The 18,325-nt window shown below is 57.9% G+C and overlaps 2 protein-coding genes across 2 annotated transcripts; one reads left to right on the top strand and one right to left on the bottom strand.

The window, feature by feature from the left end:
- Positions 1-835: 835 nt before the first annotated feature.
- ITPKA (inositol-trisphosphate 3-kinase A) lies at positions 836-9,414 on the top strand. Its single transcript, XM_030843055.3, has 7 exons — positions 836-1,385; positions 7,254-7,350; positions 7,433-7,646; positions 7,787-7,991; positions 8,231-8,332; positions 8,631-8,702; positions 8,806-9,414. The coding sequence occupies exons 1-7, from the start codon at positions 897-899 to the stop codon at positions 9,007-9,009; spliced, it is 1,383 nt and encodes a 460-aa protein (XP_030698915.1). The 5' UTR covers positions 836-896; the 3' UTR covers positions 9,010-9,414.
- Positions 9,415-9,538: 124 nt separating this feature from the next.
- On the bottom strand, positions 9,539-18,115 carry LTK (leukocyte receptor tyrosine kinase). Its single transcript, XM_060293470.1, is given in 28 exon segments — positions 9,539-9,758; positions 9,854-9,939; positions 9,941-10,042; positions 10,044-10,102; positions 10,204-10,223; positions 10,226-10,293; positions 10,369-10,500; positions 10,599-10,700; positions 10,803-10,895; positions 11,034-11,135; positions 11,231-11,338; positions 11,516-11,610; positions 11,747-11,859; positions 12,374-12,544; positions 12,798-12,875; positions 13,319-13,471; positions 13,865-13,963; positions 14,893-15,048; positions 15,126-15,146; positions 15,149-15,281; positions 15,510-15,528; positions 15,530-15,641; positions 15,789-15,952; positions 16,552-16,615; positions 16,618-16,716; positions 16,814-16,859; positions 16,862-16,959; positions 18,112-18,115. Coding segments are annotated over 28 exon segments (2,637 nt in total). The 3' UTR covers positions 9,539-9,618.
- Between the last annotated feature and the right edge of the window lie 210 nt (positions 18,116-18,325).

Genomic DNA, 18,325 nt, shown 5'->3' with positions numbered 1-18,325 from the left:
ATAGCACATCTTTCATTTCATTCTCACATCAATCCTGTGAGGTGGACAACAACCCTGCCAAGGAGAATCAGCAGTTCAAAGGAGGTGAAATGGCTTGCTTACAGCCCCACAGCAGACTCCAAGCCCCGAACTCCAAAAGGAAAGGAGGAAGAAGGGCTCAGCCCTCGCCAGCCAGCAGCCAGGGATGCTGCCCAGGTCTCTGCCAGGAAAACCTGGAGAGATCCGGGTCCTGCCCCCTGACCTTTTACTCTGCCAGCCGGGAAGTGGGGAGCTGGAGGGGTAGGGAGGGGGAGAAGCCTCAGCTCGTTCCCAAGACAGAGTCCCCACTTGGGCACATGCCCTGGGGTGAGGCTTCTTTGGGAAGCCGAAGGCCTTGAACTCTGTGCCGAAGGGGTCCCGGGCGGAGAAAAGCCCCGGAGACCTGGAAGCCTTAGCCCAGGATGAGTGGAACGCGGAAAGGAGCCCCAGGGACTGGGTGCGAGAGCAAGAGCTGGACCAGCTCCTCTCCTGCGGGGTCGGGGCCCTTGGAGTTGCCAGGAGGAATCTCCCGGGGACGCGGCGCGGCGTGGGGCGGAGCAGCCCCTCCGGTCTTCTCGAGAGTGGGCACTGAGAGGCCGCGAGGGCCAGGCTCGGGTTTTGTGTGTTTCCAGGAGGTCTGGGCTTCCCGGCCACCCGGAGGAGCAACAGGGAGCCTTCCATTCTGGGCAGAAGCCCAAGGAGGCCCGCGCTTTCTCTGAAAGTGAAAGGAGTGGGCGGGGGGCGCGGCCGAGGCGGGGCCCAGGCGAGCGGCCGCGCAGGCTCCGCCTCGGGGCAGTCTCAAGCCTGGGGCGCCGAGCCGCTCCAGTACCCGCCGCGCCGCGGGCTGGTGGGCTCCCCGGCGGCTCTCTTGCTGGGAAATGACCCTGCCCGGGGGCCCGACGGGCATGGCGCGACCGGGAGGCGCGGGGCCCTGCAGCCCCGGGCTGGAGCGGGCCCCGCGCCGGAGTGTCGGGGAGCTGCGCCTGCTTTTCGAGGCGCGCTGCGCCGCGGTTGCCGCCGCCGCCGCCGCAGGGGAGCCCCGGGCCCGCGGGGCCAAGCGGCGGGGGGGACAGATCCCCAACGGGCTTCCGCGGGCTCCCCCTGCCCCGGTGATCCCGCAGCTGACTGTGACGGCCGAGGAGCCGGACGTGACCCCGGCCAGCCCCGGGCCGCCCAAGCCGGAGGGTGGCTGGCTCCCGGCCGCGGGCTCGTCGCACCTGCAGCAGCCGCGCCGCCTCTCCACCTCGTCGCTCTCCTCCACTGGCTCCTCGTCGCTGCCCGAGGACTCGGAGGACGATCTTCTGAGCGACAGCGAGAGCCGGAGCCGCGGCAACGTGCAGCTGGAAACAAGCGAGGACGTGGTTCAGGTACTGGCCGCGGGGGCGGGGCCAGCGCGGGGCGCGGGGGCTGCGTGCGGGGACCTGCGTTGAGCTCTCTGCGGACCGACTCCTGCCCTAAGCTCCCTCCCCGGCGGGTCCGAGTCTCACTCTTTAGGAGGGCATTGGGGCCAAAGGGAGGCGCCGGGCCGACCCCTCACCTTTACAGTGGTCACCCCGGTTCCACAGGCGAGTCGCGGCCCGGGCCCTGGGGCGTCTAAGAGAGTAAGGAGGAGTCTGCGACCCGCCACGGGGAGCGGGGAGGGGGCGGGGGGGGAGCGTGACTTGCTGGCTGAGAGATGGTTGGAGGGATCGGAGGGGCTTAGCGTTACCCCACGAACTCTCGGAGAGTGGGGTCAACGAGTCTCCCTCTCTGCCTCCCCCCTCTCCCGCGCCGCGGCCCCACCCCCGCCGTTGCCACGGTTTCCCTCTCCTGAGTGGGAGTGGAGCCGCGCTCCAGGCTCTGCTCGCTAGCCGCCGCCGTCTGCTCCCGGCGCCCGCACCAGGCGTGGACGCAGGGAAGGGAGGGGCGCGGGACTGGGAGCTCTGGCAGGGGGCGGAACGCAGCCCTCCTTCGCTTTACTCCTCCTAATTCTGGCCCGGGAGAAGGTAAACTGAGGCGGAAAGGGTGGGACCAGCCTGCTGACCTCCGCCTCTGGTAGCCTGGATGTTCCGGGGCCAGGTTTGACCCTCGGATAACCCAGGCTAGGGTGCGGTGAAGTCATTCCCGGTGCCTGCCCCTCCCGCATGTGCCGCGCCCAGGATAGCCGTCTTGTCCCCCTGGTTTTAACCAAGGCCAAATACTTCACATAACTATCCGCGGTCAACGCGAAGGAGTTGCTCTAGATCCTCGTTATGCAAGTGTCCCTGTAGTGGAGGGAGAGGCGAAGGGCTCCCCGCAGGCTCTGGTGGCTCGGGGCCTGCCCAGAAGGGCGGTGAGAGCGGCGGACGCGCGCCGGGGTTGCCGGGACCTGCTGAACCTGGGCTCCCCCCGTGCTCGGATTGGACGAGGCGCGGGAGTCACTGTAATGACTTGCTGTGGCTCCGTGACTCAGTTACCCCTGAGACTTACATTACCCAGAGGGCGGCGTGGTTTGTAAGTGACACAAGAGGAAGAAGGGAAAAGTCTCATAGAGCAGGAACACACTCCGCCACCAGGTGTAGGGTGCGGGGAGTCCCTCTCTCCTCCCCCGGCGTAAGGGTACGCCTGATCCCCGATCATTCTTGGTGCAACCTTGGCGCCTGAAAGGAGGCGGGTGCCGCCCAGTGGTTTCTAAGGCGGTGATGTGGGGCAGTGAGAGGACTCCTCCCTCCCCACCTCCAAAAACCCGGAGCAGTAGCTGTGGGCCCACCGCTCCCCCGCTCAAATCTCTGACAGCTGAGAGGCGGGCGCTGGAGGAAGGGAGCCAGGAGGGAAGCCCCCAGCTTCGCTCTTCCTCCCAAAGGCGGAGTAGGTCCCGCGGCCCAGGACTGTGTACAACGTAGACAGGCCAGCCTGGGTCAAGACTCCGGGGACCAGTCGCAGCTCTGCCTGGGCGTCTTCGGCCGGCCTCTCCCACTCTGGGCCTCGCTGTCACCCGGGGCGGCAGGAGCTGGAGCAGATGGCCGTTGAGAGCCCTTCCAGCTCCGAGGCGGCGAGTCCCAGGCCTTCCCAACCCCCAGCACGCCGGGGCCTCCCCGAAGGCAAACAGCCGAGGCAGCGACAGATAAGCCGGGGGCTGTTGACAGAGGCCGCCTGCGTCTGCGTGGAGGGCCCAGCTCGGACTTTGCCTCGCGGCCAGGCCGGGAGCGCCACAGTGCGCCCGCCCAGGCTGCCTTTAGGGCTTCCCCAGGTAGGAAGCAGAGCCCATCGGCTGGCTGACCGTGAAGGATGCACCTGGGAGAAGGGTGCTGAGGCAGTGCTCGGCAGCTCCCAGCTCGCCAGCCCCTTACAACTCAGGCCTGGGTGGACAATGGGAAGAGAGGGGAGGCTCTGCCCAGCTTGTACATCCTTCACTTCTCTTCCTAGGAGCTACGCACAGTCTTCCCAGAGCCTGGAGCTGGGCTCCCCGCAAGGTAGTTGGGACTGGGCAGCCTGCCTCCCTGCTGGGTCCTTTCCTACGGTAGAGGGAAGAGTCATCGGCAGGGAAAACCATACAGGCCAGGAGAGGAGTTGGGGCCCTATCCCCAAGGGTGGCTGGCATGACTGTATTCTTAGGCCTTGTCTGCCTATTAAAACAATTTTGGGATGTTGCTCTAGCAGAAGAGAGGGTGTTTGACTCTTGTTTGTTTGGTTCTCTTCTCTCAGTGCTCCAGGATGGGTAAGGAGACCTGGATTCGATCCTGTCCTGGACCCAGAATTCCCACACTTCACTTCTCACTAATTATAAAGCAGAATTTAGGTTAACAGCCTTCCTTTTTAAAAAGCAGATGCCCCTGGGAGGGTGAAGTCATGGGTCACTTATACCTTAGTGCAAATCATCTTATAAATTTAAACGGATTGTTCTCATCACCCCTGCCACCAGGAGTGCTTATTTGATAGAGTATTGGGAACATGGTGAGGGGGCTGGGTGGTAGAGAGCTTTAGCCAGAGTCTGGACGGCTGGAGGTAGGCAGTAGAAGTCAGGAAGGATGGGGATGAATACCAAAGACAAGCAAACGATCCGTTCTGGCAGAAGATACACTGAATATCTGGTGTGATATGAGAAGGAGGAGAGTCCTCAGGGCTTCCAAATAGAGCTCAGACAAAGGAGGGTCTGAGGCTAGTATCCAGCTAAGCCCTGCCCAGAGATGCTCCCTGTCCAGCTCCATGAGTGAGGAAGTATCGGAGGGTCCTCCTGTGATTTCATCAAAGACTCTTTCACATGGTCAGCTCTCCCGAGCTTTTTGTCCCAAGATGTCTGGGTAGCCTCTTGGCTGTGAGCGGCTTTCCCAGACTTCTGTGGCGGAATAGACTGTGCCAGAGGATGGAGTTTTAGCCCTCTTTTCAGCTAGATTTCACTCTGTAACATAATAAATCTGCTTTCTGATATTCATACAATAAAAGCCTTACCTGCTCAAAAATATATTCCCTGCTGTTGTTCGTGTGCCCAAATCCCCACCCACCCACCAAAGAATGATTCTCCCAGAACCTTTTTGGATACATGCATCTCTATATGCATTATGTTCCCTGGGGGAGGTAGCTCCCTAAGATGGAAGACGACAGAGTTCCATGATACTTGCGTCAGCTCCTTCCATGTTTGACCATATGCATTACTGGCAGAAGAACTAAATCCTGTCACTACCAACCAACCTCAAGAGGTGGCTGAGAGGGCTGAGATGGCATTATGGGTGTGAAAGCCCTTTGTAACCCACATGGCTGGAACCAGCCTTAGTCTTTGATGCTCTTGGCTGATACGATCCTCACAAAACTGTGGTGGGGAGAGTGGAGAGATGACCCCACGTTACCTCAGCTTGGGAGCAAGTCAGTGCTGTGTTATCACACATCAATCAAGTGTCAGTAGCCCAGGACTGCAGGACTAAATCCTCTTCTACCAGGCACAGCTTCCACCTTCCAGCCTCACTCACTGCTCCCACATGATCCCAGAAGAAAGGATGATGCCGTTCTCCCATCTCATCTAACCCAAGGCTGGTTCCTTCTTCTACTAGGGTAGCTACAGAACTAGATGTACCCTCTGATGAAGTCCATTCTGGTCCCACTGTCCCCCAAATTCTGCCAGTAAGTCCCTAAGCTGCCCGAAGCCCCACCATTAAACCTATCCCTTTGGATGAAGCAGAAGTGTCCAGCCAACAGAGAGGGGTCCCCAGACAGATCTCAGTGTTTCCTCAGTGATTAGAACATACCACCTTGTGGCTGCAAATTGCTTCATCTTGTACAAAACTCTTTCTCCTGCAGGGTCCCCTTTGACCCCTAAAGGGAGTCTGGGTGGTAGCATGGATTTTGGAACCTGCTGGGGCAATTGAAGCATGAGGAGGGGGTTGAACTGGAGCTTAAGGCAGAGACTGGGGGCTGGGAGCAGGGATGGAGGGGATGTTAACTCTCTGAACTTTGATTGCCTTCTGTAAAATGGCAATAATTACCACCTCATGCACTTGCTGTGCATGTGCAGCAGCATAACGAATCTCAAACTGAGTGTGGGGGAAGAGGGTATAGGATGGTGCCACTCAATACACACAGCACATACATCTTCCGGGAATTTTATTTGAGGATTCGGAGGTGGGAGAGTTTTATAATAAAACTTGGATTTATTATGCAGCATAATGCAAACCTTGTATGTATTTAAAGCGTGAAAAAGGGAGTTTTGAAAGAGATGTCATGCTTCTAGTGGGCTGCTTCTGGCTACACCCCCAGATCCCTAGGGATTGGACAAGTGATCACACCCTAGTGTGCCATGTAGGGACTTCAGTAGGAAAACAGGAGCAAGGCTGTCTGATGGAGATGAGAAGTGCCTGGCATGCAGTAGGCGGTCAGTAAATGGTGGCTCGTGTTATGGCAACAGCTAGGTCCAGAGGAAACAGGCTCACACAGCTGAAATTCTCCCTTGGGTTCACTCAGATAGGAAGTGACAGAGCCAGGACTGGAACCAACTCCAGACTCCCCATCCAGTGCTCTGTCACTAACTTCCATCTCCTCCCCACGGAAAGGGGTTTTATGGTCATCAGCCTCCCCTGCGTAGGCCAGCATGCCAGTTCTCCCTCTCCCTGTTAGAACACCCTCTGGTCAGGGAAGCTGGATTCCTGGGTTCCACGCTTGTGGAGGCACACATGTGTAACTCCTCTAAAAGGCAGGCACCCTGGGAGGAGGCAGCAGACACAATGTTTGCATGAACAAACCTCTGCACTTCAGTGGGTAGACACAGGACTGATGAGTTTGGGGTGGGAAGAGGAAAGGTCCAGAGTATGAGATACTCTCAGGACTGGCTGAAGGCTAGACACAATGGTCAAGAGGCAAAAGGTACACCAAAATCTACATTTCCCTCCCAATTTCATCTAAGATGACAGACCCGCAGCTCTGTATCCCATTTTCAAAGCCCAGGTTTCTGGGTCCAGATCAGGACTAAGGGTGCCCTGGGCCTTGTCAACTGGCTAGGAGTGAGATGGCATCCAGGGATAGCAAGAGGGCCTTGGGGAGCCCCAAGCCACTCTTTCTCCAGGCCCTACCAGGCTGGCCTCCCTGCCCTGGGCCTATGTAATGGTTTGTTTCCATGTTTGTCTTTCTCCTTAAATGAGAGGAACCAATGGTCCCAAGTAAATGAAACAATAATCCAGATTTGTCCAGCTACTGCTTCATGCCAAGGAATGGGTTGGGGGTGGGGGCATCTGTCACACTCAAGCCTCATTTACTACTCACAACAACCCAGCGAGAGCGGTTATTTCCCTATTTTACAGATGAAGAAACTGAGCTCAGAGGCTTCTCAGGCCGCAGAATATCCGGAGGCATTGGTAGAAATGCAAATTTTTGGTCCCACCCCAGACTGCTCAGAATTTCCCTGTGGTGGACCTGAAAATCTGCATTTTTTTAAACAAGAGTGACCATCATGTGATTCTCATGCTCACAAAAGTCCTAAAACCTTGACAGAGCAGTTTAGTAACCTGTCCATGCAGCTTCGGAGCAGCAGAACTGGGGTGCAAACGTGAGCTTTCTGACACTGAGCCCAGGGCTCTTTTCAGCACACTGAAGAGCTGGATGTCTGTCAACTGCATGTGCTTGTCTCAGGGTCCGCCACAAAGGCTCACAATAAACTTTCCCTGAGCGAATGAATGATTGACTCATCAGGCCCTAGTTGCTTATTGTAAGGTTGGGCTGGGCGAGACCATGTTCCAGAGGAAGGAGGGCTTATGCAGACGCTAACTTACAGACCGGGACCGTGTCGCTTTCAGAAAAGCCACTGGCAGAAGATCCGGACCATGGTGAATCTGCCCGTCATGAGCCCTTTCAAGAAGCGCTACTCCTGGGTGCAGCTGGCAGGGCACACGGGTGAGCACGGAGCAGGCACGGGGGAGGTGGGTGGAGGCGGGGAGGAAGGGACTAGGCAGCACTAACTAGCGCCTGCCCGCAGGGAGTTTCAAGGCGGGCAGCAGCGGGATGATTCTGAAGCGTAGCTCAGAGCCCGAGCGCTACTGCCTGGCACGGCTCATGGCGGACGCGCTGCGCGGCTGCGTGCCCGCCTTCCACGGTGTGGTGGAGCGCGACGGCGAGAGCTACCTGCAGTTGCAGGACCTGCTCGACGGCTTCGATGGGCCCTGCGTACTTGACTGCAAGATGGGCGTCAGGTACGCGTGCCCTACCGGGCAGGTGGGAACCTGTAAAGGGCCCGGGGTGGGAACGAGCGCTCTACGCGTGCCCAAGGCCGTGCTTTACAGGGTCCGGGTGTGCGCCTGCTCAAGCCCCGCCGCTCTCTGCGCCTCCGTAGGACTTACCTGGAAGAGGAGCTGACCAAAGCCCGCGAGCGGCCCAAGCTGCGGAAGGACATGTACAAGAAGATGCTGGCCATAGACCCCGCGGCACCCACCGAGGAGGAGCACGCGCAGCGCGCGGTCACTAAGCCGCGCTACATGCAGTGGCGAGAAGGCATCAGCTCCAGTACCACGCTCGGCTTCCGCATCGAGGGCATTAAGGTGAGCCAGGCCCGCTTCGCCTTGCACCTCCCGGGCCCTTCCCCCGCCCCAGCCCCACTGTGCGGTGTCTGTCCTCCATGTTGACCTCCCACCCTGACAGTCCCCGGAAGAGGCAAGCCTCTGGCGGCAGTCTCGCTGTCCCTGGCATTCAACGTCCCCGGAGGTACCGCTGCTCTGGCCTGATCCTCTCCCCTCGGGCGGGCACGGGGCCCCTGACAATTTCTGCCCACCTCCTACAGAAAGCCGACGGCTCCTGCAGCACAGACTTCAAGACCACGCGAAGCCGGGAGCAGGTGATTCGCGTCTTCCAGGAGTTTGTGCAAGGGGATGCCGAAGTGCTGGTGAGCGCGGGATCCCAGAACCCTGAGGTGCTGGGGAGCCTGATACCTAGGGGTGTCCCCAGGTCAGGTCAATTTTTGTAGCACCCTACCCTATGTGACCCCCATCATAGCATTTATCGCATTGTGTTGTAATTGCTTTACATTCCTTCCCTTTTGGGCTGCGCGCCACGTGGGGGCCTGTGCCTTCCTCACCACGGTATTTGCCAAGCCAAACATGCATCATGGCCCTCCTCATATCCGCAGAGGTTCAGCTGGTATTCAGTTAATTTGTTCTCCTCTCCTACTCTCCCCTCTCCAGAGGAGGTATCTGAACCGCCTGCAGCAGATCCGGGACACACTGGAGGTCTCTGAGTTCTTTAGGAAGCACGAGGTAAGAGGGGTAGGCTCAGGTACCGGGTCTGGGGTCTGTGAGGGAATAGGGTGGAGGGCTTCTCCGGATTAGAGCCGTAGCCTGACGGTGTGGGACTCGGCAGGTGATCGGCAGCTCGCTCCTCTTCGTGCATGATCACTGCCACCGCGCCGGCGTATGGCTCATCGACTTCGGCAAGACCACGCCCCTCCCCGACGGCCAGACCCTGGACCACCGGCGGCCCTGGGAGGAGGGCAACCGAGAGGACGGCTACTTGCTGGGGCTGGACAATCTCATTGGCATCCTGGCCAGCCTGGCTGAGAGATGAGGCTGGGTCCCTGTCCCCACGGACCGGAGGGTCTGACAGAAGGACATGCGCCTGCATCCCCGCCATGCATGCAGGCGAGAGACTGAAACCCCGCGGTGCGGGGCGGTTCATACGGTCCTATAGGGCCAGGTGCCGACCACTACAGGACACACTGCACGCGCAGGGCCTCGCCCCCATAAAAGCCCCAGTGTTCCCAGAGCTGATGACACTAATTTACCGGGCAAGGGAGGAGTAGAAGTGGGATGAGTGGCTTCTTCCTCAGCCCAGCTCTTCTGAGGGGGCTCCATACCTCTCCAGAGAAGCCAGATAATGAACTTTATTTCACAGGTACTAGATCTATTGGTCTGGCCTCCCACACTACAATGGACTCCCCTTCCCAATAAAACTCAAAGACACCAGCTTTGACTCAGGCCTCATCCCCTCCCTCCTCTGGTCCCTTCTTTCTCAGTTCCCTGGCATCCCTCACATCCACTCAGATCACTGGAGGATATGAGAAGAGCTCTTTATTAGAGGTATCTGTAGTGTTGGGGGCTGCCCAGATGGAGGACGCTAGTGGGGTAAAGGCAATCTAGAGAAGACTTCCTGCAGGAGGCAATTTCAATTCCCCACCTACACCTGGGAGTTGGGGGAGTATCCTCTGGTCCCAAATATCAAAGGCTGGGAGTGGCCAGACTCTTGCCCAGGAGGCCTGAGACTGGTTTCCAGGATGGAGGGTCCATGGTGCCAGGCCAGCAGACATACAGCACAGACTGTGGAGGACAGAGGCTACTTGGAACATAAGCCACCTAGAAGCCTGGGGAGGAGTACAGGGAGGAACTGCTACCCTCAGTGCCAGAGTCCTCACCCTCAGGGCCCTTTGGGACCCAGGAACCATAGGTGGGATTCCAAAGGTTCTGAGGTTGGAGACCCCTGGATTTGGAGGGCTTGAGGCCAGGGGCCAAGGAGGTTCCCTCCCCAGCTCTTCAAGCTCCTCAAACTTGGTTCTTGGGTCTGTGGACATCTTAGGTCCCCCAAAGATAGGCTCCCCAGCCCCTTCCTCCTCCAGGATGGGTCCCAGTTCCACTGGAAGGGGTGAATTCAGCACATCAGGGTTCTGTAATGGGAGGGTAGGGGAGCAGGGGGCCACAGTGTTGTTTTATGGCTTCCCTCCTGACCCCCAAGTCCAGGGTGGTCGGGACAGGTCAGGGGGCACACCTGAGTGCGGTACTGAAGACCTCCAAGATGCTGGCAAAACTAGGGTGAAGTTCAAGCTCATGCTGCCAGCACTGGGTCATGAAATGGTACCTGGGGAGAGGCAGGAGTTCATGCCAACCCATGGCTGTGAAAGACCTCCCTCCTGAGGCAACACTCCGTACTCACACAGGCCTTGGAGAGCCCCTGAGAGGGTCCATCGAGCCCCCTCAGATGACGAAGCCCAGCACCTCCTGATCGGGGTGCCAGGAGTAGGGCACGTAGTCCAGTGAGATCTCCCAGAGCAGCACTCCAAAAGACCTGCATCCCAAGTGGGAGGAACTAAGTGAGGCCCATCAGGCACAGCTTCCCTTTCCCTCACAAGAGGTGGCCCAAGGCAGGGGAGGGCGTGTTATCACCAGGAGTCTGTCTTGGATGTGAAGATGCCCTCCAGGAAGGCCTCTGGGGGCATCTACTTGACAGGCAGCAGAGCCTGGCTCCCCTTGCGTTAATAACTGGCCCTACAGGAGGGAGGAGAGGAGTGATGAATTGTTTAAATGGCCCAAAGGTGCTGGTAAACTCCCTTGGAGCCTCAGCCTTCTCCACATCCCCAGGTCCTACACCTGTAGATAGTGCTTGCCATCCCCAAGTCCCCAGTCTTGGCCACTTGGCTGGGTCTGGTGCAACTCGGCAGGCAGTTCCTGGCAGCAATGTCCCTGCAGAGTCAGGTAAAAAATTCACTGCCAGAACTGAGAAACTCCAGCCTTGATCTTTTCTTTAAAAGTTATGTGGAAGGGCTATTCCCTGGGGAAGGAGTTGGGCTCGGGGTCCCCAGAACCAGGATCACTTCCAACCTGTGGATGAAGTGATTTTCCTCCAGGTAGTGGCAACCCTGGGCTATGTCCCAAGCCAGCTGGAGAAGGTCTTGCATGGCCAAAGGTGATGGCTGGCCCTGGGTCAGGCAGAAGGCGCATCAGACCATGCAGGTTTGGGGACACATGAACAGGGTCTTCAGAGGGGCCTGGCGGGCTGGGAGAAGGGTCTCATCAGCTGTGGCCACCTATGCCTCAGGAAACTCTTCATGTCCCCTCCAGACATCAACTCCAGCAGAACTGGGCCAGGGGCAGCCTGCATGCTGAGCCCCACGCAGCGCAGTGTCCTGATGGCTGACCTTGTTGAGCCAGTGGTGCACATATCCCATCACCAGCAGGGAGAGAAACCATGCTCTAGGCTCCACAGACTGGAGTGAACCTCTGTGTCTCTAGAATTGCTACCTCTCAGCCCCAGGGTGAAGACAGGCTGTTTGTGCAGGCAGTTCTGGGTGCCTTCCTCCCACCTTCCACGCCTGCCCCTGGCCCCAGGTGTGCCTGATGATAGTGTCTCCATGAGGAAATCCAGCTGGTCCTGTTGACAGCAGAGTTCTGGCAGAGTCTTGGGAGGAAGAGGGCAGAGCTCCTGAGCGCCCTGGACACTTCAGGAAGGCAGGTTGACCCTAGCTCCAGCCACTGTTCTTTCCTCCCTGGACCCTTCTTTCCTACTGTCAGCTGGAAGCCCCACCCCCTCTCACCTTGATAGTCACCTGCAGGGGGCTGGGGTCCCCAGGAAGGCCAATCACCAGTCCCGCATAGACCTCTCCAAAGGCACCACGGCCCAGGGCTCTGCAGGAAGACAGGTTGGAAGTGAGTGGGTGACTGGGTCTGGGGAGGGTCCTCGAGGGTCCCCCTTGTCCCCCTGATTGCCCTCCATAAGCCCAGCTGGCCCTCTCTGAGGGTCTGAGCTCTCCGCATCACGGCATGTCCCCAAGTACAAACTCTGCAAGGGTGACGGTGACTAGGCCAGAGCCAGGGCAGAAGAGGGGGCAGGTGTGGGGTAAGGGGATGGGGTGGGAGTCTGTGCTAAGGCTTCCCTTAGGTCCTTGCAGACATCCTGGGGTGGAGGCAACCCCTGCTCCAAAGGAATCATATCCTAAGGTCCCTACCATCCCAGAACTGGGGATGACAGCTGACTTTGGACAGGTTACTTTCCCTTTAGGAGCTTCTCTGACCTTCATCTTCTCTACACAAGGGGTTTGGACGAGACGTTCTCTGGGATCCATAATTTACCACAACAGGGAGCAGGATGGAGGGTGGGGATTCAGAGTGCACAGGTTCTCAGAAGGAGGGGGAGGACGCAGCTGAGCAGAGTGATATTTACTGGGAAACCTCCGTAAGCCCTGGGGGCAGAGGCCAGGACTGGGCTGGGCCAAGCCCCACCTGGAAGTAGTAGGGGTTGGGGGTTGTCCTGATGGTGGAGGTAAGCTTGCTCAGCTGGAGCTCAGGGCCTGGCAGCCTCATCCACCACAGGCCCTGCCACTTCTTATGGTTCACTGAGGGTGGGAGGAAAAACGGCACACTCTCTACCTGGCCATCAGGCCCACCCTGACTTGCCCCCTTCCCAGGACACCTCTCCAGATGCCCATTAAGATAAATGTTGTCCTTCTACTCTTAGAACCCCAGAGGAGTCCACCACAGCTCTGCTGGGAGTAGAGGTCTTGAAATCAGCCATGTCTGCCCCTGGGACCCCACAGAAGCCCATCAGTTCAGTGGAGAAATCAGCCATGCTTGCTGGATGCTCCGTACCCAGAATCTGGACCCCACACACCATAGGGAGTCTCAGTGTCAAGATCAACATCACAGCCACCATCAGAATCAAAGGGTCTGAGAGGTGGGCAGGTCTAGAGAGAAAGACACATCTCCAGTGGGAAACGCCTCTCTGTCCCTCTACCCCAAGTTTTACCCATGCCTCAAGACTCAGCTCAATTGTTAACTTTTCCATGATGCTTTCCCCACTTATCCTAAATGAATGCAGCCTTTCCCTCCTGAGAACCCCTAAAATACTTTACACCTCCCATGCCAATTGTCACTATGATATATATCTAGATATAAATGTAGATGTATATCTAGAGATAGTGATAGATAGCTCCCCTCACACACTAGACCATTAGACTATGTGCTCCTTGAAGGCAGAGATGCACCTCCAATCCCCTGCCCAACACCCAACATGGTACCTGGCACACAGCAGGCATCCTTCCCGTGCCCTACTGCCCCCACCCCAGCCCATGGCCCCAGGAGTCCAGACCTTGGACACAGGCAGGACATACCCATGCAGGTGATGTTATCTGCAGCCAGCTCCATGCCCTCTGGGCACATGCATCTGGCCAACTGGAGCTCTGCCTGCCATTGGCAGATTTTCAAAAGGCAATGACCACGATTGAGGTATAATCGAATCTCCACCTCTCCATGGCTCTCCATGACTACGAGTAAAAGAACTCATATTGCGGGGTGAACATGGGGGGCATACCTACTTTTTCCAGCCTCATGGTTAATTTTAGCCCTGGACTTTGGAACAAGGAGCAGTGCCAGGCGTCTAGGGTGGGGGGGAGAGCTTGGGGGACTTCTGTCAAGCCTGTATGCTTCCTCTTCTGGGATCCTTGAGCTTGCAGGTAGTTGAAGAGAATTCATAGCAAGAGATATTTGACAAGCAGACCAGAATGCCCCATACTGGCATTACAACTGACAGCCTAGTTCCCAAGTATTCCTGTGCTGTGCAAGAACAGGTAGTTCACAGTGCAGAGTTGGTGGCTCAGATGGGAGCGATTGAGGAAAAGGGCTAGGCTAGCTGAAAGGTGGGGGATAGGGGCCAACACCTGGCAGAGGCTGCAGGTAGAGCTCTCTGTTGGGGTGTATGAAGGATACCCCATCTTCCCCATCAGCCCAGAGGATGTCAGCCTCTGAGGCATCGCCCCCTGGAAATTGAAAGAGAGGGTTTGGCTACAAAATGGGGGATTAAGGGGCACACAGCTGCCTCACAGCTGGGAAGCTGGCTTATTAACAGTGGGGAAGCTGGAGTCTCCCAGTGGAAACCCCAGTGTGGCCTTCTCTACACACTCACATTACAGTACAGGTGCTGCCAGCTTGCATGTGGGAGCTGAGGGGCCAGAGAAGTGGGAAAGGAGTAACCAGCTGGAATCTGAAGGCCTGGTTCACGTCGGCTGGGATGGCTCCTTGTCTGTCTGAACCTCTCTAATCTCACGTCCTCAGCTATCAAATGGAAGAGGCCCAACCCACATATTCCACTTCTGTGATAATGGAGACGATGCGTATAAAGTACTTATGAACAGTACAGCCCAGACAGACACAAAGGCTCTGTTTCTTTATAGCAGTGGTTTCCAAACTCTGGAGTGTATTAGAATCACCTAGAGGACTGACTAAAACATAGATAGTGGGACCCTCCCCTAAAGTCTCTGATTCAGTAGGTGGAAGGGGGCTGAGTATTTGCATTTCTAACAACTTCTTAGGTGGTGCTGATGCTACTGGCTCAGGGACCACATTTTGAGAACTGCTGACTTAAACTAGCCCTGCCTTTCTGCCTCCCTGCTCAGCCTGCTAACTCAGCCAGCTGTAAGTTCCTGGGACTGCTGCAGATCGAGGATGGGACTTGTGATGACAAAGGTCCTGGATGCAAAAGAAAATCGAGGGAGTCCTACCTGCACGTGTGACTTGCAACTTATCTGACCTCCTTTTCTAACAGCTGTTACTCTACCTACTCTGACCTGGAGCTAGCTCAACACCTTTCCTAACTCAACTATCTCCAGAGGGACTAGGTCTGTTCTAAGGCTCTAACCTCACTTCACTCTCGGGGCTGCCCAGGTGCCCTCCCCAAAAGTTCACCTACCCGGGTGGCCGCCGCCGTCTCCAGTGAAGCCGCCGGCTGAGGCCCAGCCAAGCGTAGCCCAGGCCTCCCTGCAGCCCTGGCCACCCTCCGCTCCCTTCCGCGGTGAGCGGCCGGCCGGCGGAGAGGGGACCCGCGACGTCCAGCCTTCCCCTCCACCTGCAGAGAGACCGCGGGATGGCCGGCCGCGGGGAGGGGGAGCACGGCCTCCTCCCCGCCGCAGCCCGCGCCCTCACCCGCCGCCCCGCCTCTCGCGCGCTTCCCGGAGCCGCCGAGCGGTTCTGCAGTTTTTCGGGGGTGGCCTGAGTCCGGCCTCGGTCCTCCCGCCTCAGGTACGCCCGACCGCCTCCTCCGGCCGCCACCAGCAGCGGCTCCAGCTCGCGTGCGCGCAGCTACGCGGCAGCGGCGTTCAGGGGCGCGCCCTCTAGCCGTCCAGCGACGACCCGAGCGCTGGGTGAGGGCCCCACCCCGGGTACTGGAGTAAGCGAAGGGGCTCCCAGTCAGGCCCAGGGCTCTGGGGACGCCAAGGAGCTCGTGTGCGTGCGCGCCCGCGGGAAGGTTTGCGACCTCAACGCTGAGCGCTGGAGGCGGGAGCAGCCCGCGCCGAGGCAAGCAAGTACCCGAAAGACGGCGGTTGCAACCCCCATCCGCTCCGACTCCTGCCCAGCTCCGCGACCCCGGAACCCCTCCGATCCCCTCCGTCGCCGCGTGCTCCTCAGCGGCCGGAGACTCTCCGAGACAGAACGAGCTGGCTCTCCTGGCTCCCCGGCGGGCGTCCGGGACCGGAATCAGCGGGGGTCCGGGACCCTCCGCTCTCAGTGCTGAGGTCTTAACCCCAGGAGCGCCCTTTCGTTCCACCCAGCCCTCGCCCTGGGGCGCTTGAGCCGTCTCCCTCTCACTGGCTCCGCTTACTTTCGGACAGGCGTCCTCTTCCTGCTGCCCTACGAGGATGTAAGGCAGCTCCCCGTGACCAAGGGGGAAAACGGCGGAGAGGAAGACTCCATGCGCCGGTGACAGGTGGTTCTTGGCACCTTTGCCGCCCGCGGCTCCATAGGCTGAGATCCTGCGGAAAGCAGGCGCTGAGTCCCCGGCCCTTGACCATCGGCCCTCGGGCCGCCCGCCTAGGGCAAAGATTGCTGACAGAGGCAGCTTCAGAAGTTCTTATCTGAAGGACTTGGAGGACGTAGTCGATTTTGAAAGAATGGGGAGACTTAGGTATGCACACCATAAAATTAGATGTTACTTTTTTTTTTTGCCGCATCGCGCGGCTTGCAGGATCTTAGTTCCTCGATCTGGGATTGAACCCGGGCCCCCAGCAATGGAAGCACAGAGTCCTAACCACTGGACCGGCAGGAAATTCCCTAGATTTTACACTTATTTCACGAGGCTTAATGGAGACGGAGGGAAGCTCAAGCCACCCTTGGTGGCTGGTTAGGGACACTCCACTTGGCAGAAACAGGCTCCTGGGTACGGCTAATTTGGTGGCGACTATTGCCACCTTTACCCGGGTTCCGCTGGAAGAAGGGACAAAGCCGCCCTGGCCGCTTGTCACTGCGGAATACTCCAAGACACAAAGTGGTGCGTACATAGCCTTGGTTCCCCTGACCACAGAACCTCAGATTCGCAGGTCACCAACCTCGTCTATTCCTGCTCCGCACTTACAGAGGCTGGCCGGCGCCCAGTGCCCACCACAACTGCACGCCTTTCAGAGGCCCAGCGGCCCCACTGTCACCACCACACTGCTGCCGGTGTAGTCCCGGCCACACTGTGTGGGCCCGCGTCAGCTGTTGGCCCTGCAGGTGGAGAACAGCCAACGCCCCTCTGGGCCTGGGAGCAGGGAGGGAGGAAAGGGTCAAGAGCACCTGCCCCAGCCTGAGGGTCTGCCGTGGTGAGTGGAGAAGGGAGGAAGGAGCTAGGAGCTCACCTGGGGGAATTAGGGGAGAGGCTGGCTCAAAGCGGCTAGGCGGTGTGTGGTGATGTCCAGGACCCAGGGGCTTGGAACCGGCCGGGGCAAGGGTGAGGAGGGGGGAAAAGGGGCCTGGGACCCCAAGCTGGAGCAGAGAATGGCACCTGAAAGGTGACAGGGCAACAGCAGGGTTGGGAGAGGGCACAGAGGTTAACGGGATGGGAGATGAAGAGAAGGCTGCCCTAGCCTCTCACAGCCACACCCCTACCCCCACCCAGTCAGGGCACACCAGCACCTGGAAGCCGCCAAAGGCAGGGCTGGGGGAGGGGGTGGAAAGGGTCGTGGTGCCTGCTTTTGTCTCTGCAAGTTTTTCCCCTGGAGAGCCCTTCCCAGTGGATGCCTAGAGCACCAAGCTGAACTCGGTCCTTCAGGTCCCCCGTCTTTTCTCGACTTACCTTGGTGGTTCTGCCCCCAGGTGGTGCTGAGACTCTAGGGCCTGTCCCTCCTTCCGCAGCCGATATCTGGATCCTCAGATTCAGGCACCCCTGCAATTCTCTGCCTGCACTCCCCACACACTGACCCAGGATCTTTGGCTGCAAGAGTTCGAGGCCTCTGCAGGAACCACTTGGGACCCCTTCTGTCTCGACTGTGGTCCCCAAGCCTAGGAAGCTGCCTCTAACATGATGGTTCCCTGACTGCCAAAAGGCACTTACCCACGGCTCTGAGCCACAGCAGCAGCTGGCTGAGCGGACTGGCCCACTGCAGCCAGACTTGCAGAGTCAGACCTTGCGACTTCAGCCCAGACTGCCGCTTATAGGAGTGTCCAGTCGCTCACTGGAGACCGCTGGGTCCTAAAGCCGGCCTGGCCACTCCCACCTCAGACCCCAGGATGCGAAGGATCTCAGGGTTCACCTCGTACAATTCCGTTGCCTGCGTCAACTCTGTGCACAACTTCTTACTGTGATTTTGGTGATCTGATGTTAGAAGACCAGAGTGCTAGTATTAGCATCCCTAGTCAATTGGTTTTGGTGAAGAAATCACAACAGCTCTGAGACAGTTTCTCTACCACCTGCAAAACCATAGGAAGGGAAGTTTCTCTGTAAACCACAAAGCACCCGACAACTGAGGGGCCACACAGCCGTCAGGCGGTTTTGTGTCTTCCTCATTCTTTTGCTCAAAATACCAATCTTAGTGGCTGAGGCCTGCTTAATATAAAACACTGAAAAAAAGAAGTTATAGTAGTTAGCTACTTGGTAAAGTCTCTGAGTGTAGAGTGCCAGGTGTAGACACAACAGTGATTTTTTTAAGTTTGGTACCCATGCCTTATTTAACTCTCACTATGAGGTCACAGAATTTACTTTGCAAGGTCCCTGTAAATCAACAGTTCCCCAAGCGCGGTTGGTTCTGGACAGCAGCAGTACCTGGGGACTTGTTAAATGCAAATTCTTGGGTTTCACCCTAGACCTACTGAATCAGAAACACTGGTGGTAGGGCCCGGTGATCTGTTTTAATTTACTGTCCAGGGGATTT

This window comes from Globicephala melas, chromosome 2 (genome assembly GCF_963455315.2).
Source record: "Globicephala melas chromosome 2, mGloMel1.2, whole genome shotgun sequence".
In the NCBI taxonomy this organism is placed as follows: Eukaryota; Metazoa; Chordata; class Mammalia; order Artiodactyla; family Delphinidae; genus Globicephala; species Globicephala melas.
Note: the sequence above shows the minus strand (reverse complement) of the source record. Positions and strands in the feature narration are given on the sequence as shown.

What these genes read in the sequence shown, in the direction of transcription:
- ITPKA (XM_030843055.3), top strand. Translation starts at nt 897, where the DNA reads ATGACCCTGCCCGGGGGCCCGACGGGCATGGCGCGACCGGGAGGCGCG. An exon ending in CAAGCGAGGACGTGGTTCAG is followed by an intron (nt 1,386 to 7,253) that starts GTACTGGCCGCG and finishes TGTCGCTTTCAG; the next exon opens with AAAAGCCACTGGCAGAAGAT. An exon ending in GCAGCTGGCAGGGCACACGG is followed by an intron (nt 7,351 to 7,432) that starts GTGAGCACGGAG and finishes GCCTGCCCGCAG; the next exon opens with GGAGTTTCAAGGCGGGCAGC.